This window comes from Chenopodium album, chromosome 8 (assembly GCF_948465745.1).
Source record: "Chenopodium album chromosome 8, dcCheAlbu1.1, whole genome shotgun sequence".
Classification (NCBI taxonomy): Eukaryota; Viridiplantae; Streptophyta; class Magnoliopsida; order Caryophyllales; family Amaranthaceae; genus Chenopodium; species Chenopodium album.
Window position 1 is genome coordinate 64,515,338 of NC_137841.1, and position 10,170 is coordinate 64,525,507.

General features: G+C 37.7%; 2 protein-coding genes across 2 annotated transcripts; both read right to left on the minus strand.

The window, feature by feature from the left end:
- Positions 1–915: 915 nt before the first annotated feature.
- On the minus strand, positions 916–3,296 carry LOC145643180 (uncharacterized). The gene is made up of 5 exons (XM_081694333.1): positions 2,983–3,296; positions 2,693–2,922; positions 2,152–2,589; positions 1,940–2,077; positions 916–1,691 (listed from the first exon to the last, which is right to left on the minus strand). The coding sequence occupies exons 1-5, from the start codon at positions 3,294–3,296 to the stop codon at positions 916–918; spliced, it is 1,896 nt and encodes a 631-aa protein (XP_081550459.1).
- A 629-nt stretch (positions 3,297–3,925) lies between these two features.
- Positions 3,926–4,612, minus strand: LOC145643181 (uncharacterized). The gene has a single exon (XM_081694335.1). It carries the CDS (start codon positions 4,610–4,612, stop codon positions 3,926–3,928), a length of 687 nt encoding a protein of 228 aa, XP_081550461.1.
- Positions 4,613–10,170: the final 5,558 nt, after the last annotated feature.

Genomic DNA, 10,170 nt, shown 5'->3' on the forward strand with positions numbered 1-10,170 from the left:
TCAAAAATTGCGTGACAAATGGACTCTTGAGCACCATGGCAAATTTCACAGACCCCACTCTCCCGAACATGTCTATCCCTGAGCCTTCCCAAAGTAGCCAGTGACCCCGAACAGGCACGCCAAAGAAAGTGGCAAAGCTTGGGTGGTCTATCCATACTCCAGACCAATTTCCAGATTGCATCATTATCGACCCCAAAGTGAAGCTCCAAACCCCGAATGTGACCCAATCTACCAAGCCAATACCCCGATTTCGTAGTGTAAATTCCATCACTGTTCGGCCACCAATATCGAAAATCAGCTGGAAATCTCATACTTAGCGGTATGCCCTGAATGTGATTCACATCATCATGAGCAAGATGAGCATTAATTATATCCCAATTCCAATCTCCAACGTTCCTATCAATCAAATCTGCCACGCGGAGATCAACCGGACTTGTTAAGTTCGGAGATGGGACAACAGTCACAGAGTTACCCGGCAGCCAAGCTTCATCCCAGACATTGATGCTTTCGCCATCACCCACACACCGTTTTAGACCATCAAGGAGCAGTGACTTAGCACCCCAAATACTTCTCCATACAAAACTCGGGTCATATCCTCTAAGAGCCGAAATAAAATCCCCATGCTTGAAGTATCTTGGTTTTAGCATTTGGTACACAAGGGACTTTGTATTGGTCATCAATCTCCACCCTTGTTTAGCTAGCAAGGCTTGGTTAAAAACCTTCAAATCCCGGAAGCCCATACCACCGAGAGTTTTAGGGAGGCATAATTTTTCCCAACTAACCCAATGCATCTTTCGAGTCGTTCCATTAGCACCCCACCAAAATCGAGCAAGCAAGGAATGGATTTTATCGAGAATTCCATCCGGAATTTTGAATAAACCCATCATATATGTCGGGATAGCCTGAGCTACCGCTTTAATTAGAACCTCGCTCCTTCCCCGCTTGAGAAAGTAACCTCTCCTTCCAACCCTGCATCTTTTTCCAAATTCTGTCCTTCAAGCAAGAAAATACCATCTTCTTTGACCTCCCAATAATCGTCGGCAGCCCTAAATACTTCTCATGTCTCGCTACTCTCTTTACCCCTAAAACATTAAGGATATCCCGCCTTCTAGTAGCCTCAACATTCTTGCTAAACGTTGCTTCAGATTTCTCAAAATTAATCTTTTGTCCAGAAGCTCTCTCATAAATGCTAATAATATTAGCAATAGTAGAGCATTCCTGAAGCGTAGCTCTAGCAAACAGAATACTGTCATCTGCAAAAAACAAGTGTGAGATCCTCGGCCCTCCCCTACAAACTAGAGCTCCATGAACATTTTTTTCTCTCGCTGCTTTGCACAGTAGCCCTGAAAAAGCCTCAGAAACAAGTAGGAATAAATACGGTGATATCGGATCGCCTTGTCTCAACCCTCTCTCCGGGACCACACACCCATCCGTCACTCCGTTCCATTTGAACGAGTACCTCACTGTCGACAGACACTGCATTACCTTCTTAATCCATATATCATCCAACCCAAGCCTATTCATGACGGCCTCCAAAAACGACCACTCAACCCGATCGTACGCTTTACTCATATCCAGTTTAAGAGCCATAATACCCGTCTTACCATCCCTCTTCCTCTTCATAGCATGAAAGATCTCAAAAGCTACAATGGCATTGTCCGTTATCAATCTCCCAGGAACAAACGCACTCTCTGATGATGGGAAATAATTTTTGGCAAAATTATTTTTAGTCGATTAGCAAGCATTTTAGATATCAGCTTATAAACAACATTACATAGGCTTATGGGACGAAATTCAGTCATTTTTCGGGGCTCATTGCATTTAGGAATAAGGACAACACATGTTCTATTAATATCAAAGAGGTTCCGATCATTATGCCACCAATCCTTAATAAAGCTAACAATATGCCAAAATTTCTGATAAAGTAATGTATGCATACCATCAACACCGGGCGCCTTATTCGGGTGCATATGAGATAAAGCATAAAATATTTCCTCTGATGTCGGTTCACCAAGCAAACACTGGTTCATCTCTTCCGTAAAAAGACGCTCAATACCGGTCAAAGCCTCATCAAAATCTGTCGGAAAAGAAGAAGAAAAAAATCTGAAAAATAGTCAGATATAATTCTTTTCATCTCTAACTCATCATCACGTAAAATGTCGTTCTCATCCTCAAGTTGACTAATATGATTTCGACAATGACGATGACTAGCTTTATGGTGGAAGTAGGATGTGTTCTTGTCCCCATCCTTCAATTCATTTGCACGAGCACGTGCATGCCAGTAGGACTCCTCAAACCTATGTAACTCATCCAACTCAGAAACAATCTCCCTGCATTTGTTTAGCATGGTTGCATAAGCCACCTTTTTTTGCCACTCCCCCAACTCCTCTTCCTTCTCCTTGATTTTCCGTTTAGTGTCACCAAAAGAGGACTCCGCCCAAGTAGATAAAGACATGCCACATTTAGCAATCCTCGTACTCACCGCAAGCCCATAACTACTTTCCCAGGCATTCTTCACAACCTCTTGGCATTCGGATTTTGCAAGCCACATGGCCTCGAAATGAAATTTTTTTCCCTCCTTTCCTTCGTCTTGTATTCCCATCAGTTTGGAGCAATATTGGGGCATGGTCAGATAAATACATGGGAAAATGTCGTACTAACGAATGTGGGAATAAGTTGCACCTATCATCACAAGCCATAAACCTATCAAGCCGCTCTCGAACAACACTTTGAGGATCATTTCCTCTCTGCCAAGTATAAACATTCCCCCTGTACCCCAAGTCATTCAACGCACAAACCTCCACCGCATCCTGAAACAAGTCAATCTCTCTATCACTTCTTCTCACACCACCGTACTTCTCCTTTTCACTCAAAATCTTGTTAAAATCACCAAAATAGAGTAAAGGAACATGTATCGACTCCCTTAAAGATTTCATAAGCTCAAAGGTATGATACTTATTTTCTCATTCCAGCCAATCATACATTCCTACAACTGCATAAACCAGCTCATTATTTGTATTTCTCACTTCCACTGCAACATGATGAAAGGAATAAGAAATCACATAGGCATTAACATTTCTCCACCACAAACCCAATCCACCAGAGTTCCCGTTACTACTCACACACAATCCCGCATCAAAACCACATCTATTGCGAATACTCTCCAATCTACCACTGTCAATCATAGACTCCATCACAGACACAAAAGTTGGGCGTTCCCTCCAACACAACGATTGGAGTTTTTGAACTTTCCGGGGATTGCCCAACCCCCGGCAGTTCCAACTTAGCGTTTTCATTGTTGTTCGCGGGGTTGGATATCACCAACACCAGCTACTTTAGTCATGGTCAATGTGTGTGCCTTACGAGCCCTCTTATTATTGTCTTCATCATTCAAGTAATCACCCCCCATACTCTCCTTCCTTTTCCTGCCAACCCCTTCACCCCCCAACTGTCCAGTCCCCCCCTCATCTTTTTTGAGTTTCACTCCTTTTTTAGCAAGCTTCTTATTACCAGTCTCCCCTACTTTGAACAAAAAGGAACAGCTTGCAGCCCCACGCACTAACAATTTGGTCCCCTCCACTAATCCCCTCACAATATCCCACCTCCATATCCTCTGTTTCAACAACACAACCATCACTCCTATGCTCTTCATTCAACTCAACATTGAGCTCACTGTCCTGTCTTCCTTCAAGACCCAACAAGTGGACTCCTTCCTCCCTTATAATCCCCACCCCTACCACCTGAGACCCCACCAGCTTCTCCTCTCTCATACACTCTTCACCTTCCCCCCCCCCCACTGGACAAACTCTTTTTATTCACAAACAACACCCTCCTGTTCGCCTTAACTTCTTCCACCTCTTCAATTAACTTCTGACGACCCTTTCTAGGAGTTACTCTCAGCTGTAAGCTCCATCTCAACCCCTGGTTAGTTCTGTTCTTCTTCAGAAATATTAAGGCAATCTTTCTCGCTATGCCCCATTACACCACACATAAGACAGAAGAACGACAATCGTTCATATTTAATGTCAATTCGAATCACCTTCCCTTCTTTCTCTTTCATGTTCAAGAAACGTCGCAAAGGTTTTGTTACATCCAGGTTCAATTTCACTCTTCTGTATTTATCCAGTCCAAGGTCATCATCCTCCACTTCCATTAATTCACCCATAGACGTCGTCAAAGCAGCAACGACAGCATTAGAGCGACGGTTGAAAGGGAGGTTTTCCAATCTAACCCAGAAAGGAGAGTGGGTCAATACCACCTCCGTCGGTTGCTCATCCCCTTTCACTTCTTTCAATAGCAGTAAATTATTTTCAAAACACCATGGGCGGCCCTCCAATACCTTCTCTCTATCTTTCCAATGAAAAAATTGGAAAGCAAACAAATTTTCCCCAATTACCCTAATTACCAGTCTTTTCGACACTGCCCAAGCATGAATCATAGTTCCCTTAAAAGCTTCCACATTAATCGTTCGATCAGAAATTAATTTCCCAACCAACATTAGGGATACTCGCACTTCCGATTCACTGTCCTCCACATCCCCTAAATCAACAATTTCATTCTCCAGGTCATTGATTCGCAAGTTTGCACATTGATCAATTAGTTCGTCGGCCATATTGGCCGGAGAATTGCCTTTCTTTCGAGGTAGTACGCTCCTTTCTCTCGAGGTAGGTTTCGCCCTTTCTTTCGAGGGAGTATTTTGTCGTTTTTATTTTGGATCGTCCAAACACAAAGATGAACTTTTATATATATTACAAAAATTATCATTTTCCTAACGAATAATTTACCCTTAAAAGCATTTATAATGTACTACGTAGTAATAGGTAGTATATTGAATTAATCATATTAGCCTTAACAATATGTATCAAATTGAAATTACAGAATTAAACACAATTAAACTCATTATAAATTAAAAGTTAAAGGAATCAAAGTAAAAAGGGAGTTAAGCCTTATCTTTTTCAATTATTCACCATTTGGGTATTCAGTTATTATCTTTCGTCGTTGAGTAGGGTTTGATTATAATGATGTGTTTTGAATGAAAATCGGGGAAGACATTTACAATTACTAGTTTTTCCATTATAACTAAGATTATTATTTGGTAGCAGTATTGATCAGGAACATTTTTTTGGAGGCATTGCTATAGTAAAATTTTTATTCGTGAGTAATTATAAAAAAGTTCATAGGAGTAAGTTTTCTCGGCTAAAACGGATAGTTATAAACATTTGTAATTGTTAAAAATTTGTGCCAAATGTAATGATTTCACTTGTTTTTTCTTTAAAAAAACGGATAGTCTCGGCTTGTTTGGCACAGAAAAATTTGTATGAACCTGGTTCACAGTAATATTATTATGGACCTGAAGTTTTATATGTGCGTAACTGGCTTTGTATTGAACATAGTAACCCTTATATTAAATATAGTAACCTTAATTTTAATATAGTAACCTTTAATAAAATTTGTGTGATTTTTAATATTGTTGCAAACTTAAAGTATGATGTTATGATCCTAATTTTAACCTAGTGACCCATATTATTCATATTGACCGGTATTTTTAAATTTTCATTTAAAATTTTTTATCTCTTATGACCTTTATTAAATACAATTACTTTTATTTTAACATAATGACCATTATTTTAATAAGACCTTTTTATTAAAATAATAAAACGACCATAGTATCTCTATTATAAGTGGTCCACAATAAATTAGTGTGAACCAAGTATATTTAAGAGTTTGTATGTTTGGCATTATTTTTTGTTTTCAGTTTCCTTTTTTTTTTTTCAAAACAAAAAACCAAAAACGAAAAACAAGAAAAAAGGTGTTTTCACTTTTTGTTGTCAGTTTTCAAAATTATCATAATATTAATAAGTTTGACTAATTTTTTATTCATTATGTGACATATATCATATGATTTAGAAAAACAAAAAAAAATTCAAAAGACAGAAAACCACAACAATGTCAAACGAACCCTTAAAGATGAAAAAAATGAAGAAAATAGACCCTTTTGTCGGCTTAACTCTAAAATTTGTTTTAGTTATCTCAAATTGTCTCCATCTCATCATATAATTAGTATAAGCCAACCTTATACAAGACTTATCGTTTTTCCTAGACTTTATACATTTTAAGAAAATAGGCCCTTTTGTCAGCTTAACTCTAAAATTTGTTATAGTTATCTCAAATTGTCTCCATCTCATCATATAAGAGTATAAGCCCGCCTTATACAAGACTTATCGTTTTTTTTAGACTAGCTATATTATCTACAATCAACCTTAATAAATAATTACTCTAAACCTTATTATCTTAAGCTAGAAAAATAAGTATAGATAATTGTCTAGATCAAAATAGATTAAGTGTTTTTTTTTAAAAAAAAAAACAAAACAATTATGATAGAGCTCTTACAAATTATGTAATACGAGTATGAAAAAGTATTCTTCGGGTAAGGTAAGAGTTCATATAAATTAGAGTAGTAAATCATTGTATTTGACTTTGAGGTTTAAACTTTATAATCTAAACGTGTTTTTTCACAATATTAATTAAAGGTTTTAGACAAACTATTGTGTATACATATTTTCAATTTTGTATTATAAAGTGTATATAAAAATCAATCGAAACAACTTTTAGGTTGAATATTTCCAAAAGTTGATCCCTCACAATTGTTACATAAAGAAGAAGCTTTCTTGTTTTTGTGAGTCAAATTTATATTCTTGAATTTTATGCCCGAACAACGATGTTTTAGGGTGCAATCAAATTTCACAGATGATCCACGGATGTCATCATATGTCACGTCACTTATTCTTATTCCAGAAACCTATTAAAAAAAATCATTTTATAAGGGAAATTTTAGAAAATAACACCACAAAAAAGTCACGATTTTGATTATAACACCACAAAAAAAAAAAAAAAAAAAAAAAACTTTTATTATAACACCACTAAAAAAACCAAAAAATTGGTTTCACCACCATTTAACTTTGCCGTCCAAAAAAACCGTTAAGTGGGTCCCACAATGTACACGTGACAATCATATATTGGATTAAAAAAAAATAAAAAAAACCCTAAAATGCTACCCCAGCCACCACCTCCACCACCGGCGCCGGTCCTACTGCCGTCAGCCATACACAGCCCCTTAACCGCCGAAATCGACGTTGAAGCTCCGAAACCATTGCAGCAGATTCACCCCCAGCCTATACCAGCCGAAACCCCAACCCACACCTTCGCTGAACCACCGTATAGTAACCCCAACCTAAACCAGCCAAAACCCCAGCCTACACCGTCGCCGAACCACCGTAACCCTTACCTAAACCAGCCGAAACAACAACATTACACCCACCACCGTCCCCGAACTCCTCTTCCCTACTCAAAACCGTCGCCAAACCACAGAAACCCCAACCCACGCCCATACTTAAACCCGTACCCATACTCAAATCGATTTCTTGGCGGCGAATTTTGCAGTGGATTTCGCTTTCGCGATGGTTGTTGCCGGTTATGAGGGTGGTGGTTAGCTTGATTTCGCTGGTTATGGTGGGACATAGGGTACCGGCGATTGAGGATTGGCGTTCAGCGGCTAGGATTGGGCAGCCGGTTGTAGGCTAGTGGCTGAGTTAGTGTTGTTTTCTTTTTTCTTTTTTCTTTTTTTAATTTTTTTTTTAAAACTAATACATGATTGACACGTGTCCCTAGTGGTCTCATTAATGGATTCCATCCAAAAATACGTTAAACATTAGTGGATGGTAAAATCTAATTTATAGGAGTTTTGGTGGTGTTGTAATAAAACTTTAAAATTTTATAATGTTATAATCAAAATTCTGTTATTTTTGTGGTGTTATATTCTAAAATTTCCTTTTATAAGTTTTTTTTTAAAAAAAGAAAAATATTATAATAAGATATTGAACATAAAAATATAGTTTAATATACCTCTCTAGTGACCATCCTTGTGATTGGGGCAATATTTTTGGTCGATTATGATTGGATTTCGATCATTCTCGATTGTAAGATGTTGAAAGACAACATTGCTAACAAATCCATCACTTGGTTTTCCCCATGACTGATTCTCACCCCATTCTCTATATTAGTGAAAGTTGATGTTTGTACCGTGAAATTGTGCACTTTTGCCTCATGTAAAGTTTTTCCTAAACTTCCAATACTTATGCCATGAACGGATCATATGTGATATTTTGAATCCACAAATTTTTAGTTCCCGGTCCAATTGAGATACAATCATCTCCCATATCAATGTTCGAACTCGATATTGTAACATCAATCGATAATTGTACATGAATACCATCAGTGTTAGGACTATGACCCCAGGCAGAAATCGTAACCCCTTACACTTTTTAATTTCGACAATCATCAATAACAATATGGTACAATTGACTGTCTAATGAGTTTATACCATTTATTTCAAATATTTTGGGAATTTAGAAAACCTAAACTCTGCAATTTATAAAAAAATAAAAAAATAAAATAAATAAAATAAAAAAATAAGGTTAATACAAATAATCAAAACAGATTAATATATTCTAGTGTTCTTCCAACATTAAAGCTAAGGATGCATATGGCGAGCAGGTACTAACTACTAAACGTCCTTTTGAATTTGTTGTTATTAATTTAGTTTGGTTTATGCTTACAACCACTCTCTATAGTCTATATACTAGATTTGTGTCTATGTACAAAGCCTTAGCTTGCTCTGAAACTGTAATGCCTATCTTCTACTAGGACAATGGTTATTGTAAAGTTAGGTTCTTTTGCTTATCTATATTATATGGGATTATGGATTTATGATGTGTTTTTTTGCTTAAATTGTTTTGTTTTATATATGCAAGTCAATTTTAAAATGTCACTGGACATGAACTACATGATAATGCTTTTTGTAGGGAAAAATAGGTACTACGCAGCGGAAATAATAATGAATCATATTCATATAGCACCTAACCAAGGATCTCATGCATAACACATAAAGAGTAAGAATAATACCTTTGAAGCGTGATTCCACAAGTGATCGAGCAAGAACAATAAGGAGAACAAGAACCCCACGTGTGATTCCTCTACTTAGTCCACGAGCACGGATTAAACCTCCACTAATGCTAGTTAGTTGTGACTGAACGCTTCAATCAACCTTCAACGGAGATCCGAGCTACGAACACACCACACCACCACCCACGTGCCACCACACGCGCCGCCCACAAGGGAGAGCCGTACGGACAGGGAGGAGAGAGAGAGAGGGTCGAGTAGAGAGAGAGAGAATTAGGGTTTTGGGATACTTGGCTGCTTGTGTGACAATTTACTGTATGTCAATTGTTATATCATGCAACCCTAGGCATGGTTTATATTTATAGATCTTATCTAGAAATAAACCATGTCAAGTCCAAAACCCACTAAACTCTTCTAACTATCCAAGCCCAATCATCAACATGGCGTGTCATGAACTCATGAGGCCCAATAATGGGCCTCTAACTTGTTTAACCCATTACTCTTATGTATGACCTTGTAGGATCCATTCTATAAGGCTTTGGGCCATTAAGCTAGCCCAAAGATCAATTGTCATATCTAGCACCAAACATTGACGACCCTATAGAATGAACTTATTATCTCCATAATAGTGATCCTTGATATATCTAGTAATTGCACTTATCGAAGACATAACTCTTTCAATCTCCCACTTGTTTGAGACAAGTGCGCAATATTCAAATTCCTTAAGTCAATGTGTGTCGATTTGATAATATGATTGCATCTCATGTCGTGATCATATTAGTCTACAAATATTTTCTTGAAAACTGAGTGAGATTCACAGAACAAATGATTACTATGTAATCCATTTGAGCACGACCATGCATTTTTCTGAATTCTCCCTCTTCAAGGGGCCAAGACACATTCCTAATTAAATAGGTAGACTCAATTCAATCTTGTGGCAACCAAAGCTCCCACTCAATTTCTGAAATAACCGAGAAACACCCTTTATAATCTCCAGTTACAGGCAGACGTTTGAGTGTACCACAGCCATAACATCCATTGAATGAAATCAATGTTCCACTCATGTCAAAGGAATCCACTAATATATCCAGAAGCTCTATACTTGAACTTCAAAGTAGGTCAGTAGTTCGATCATCATTCATGCATATCCATGTGATTGACCGAGCCTCACTATGCTCCTATAGCCCATGAAACTGCGCTATCCAATCAATC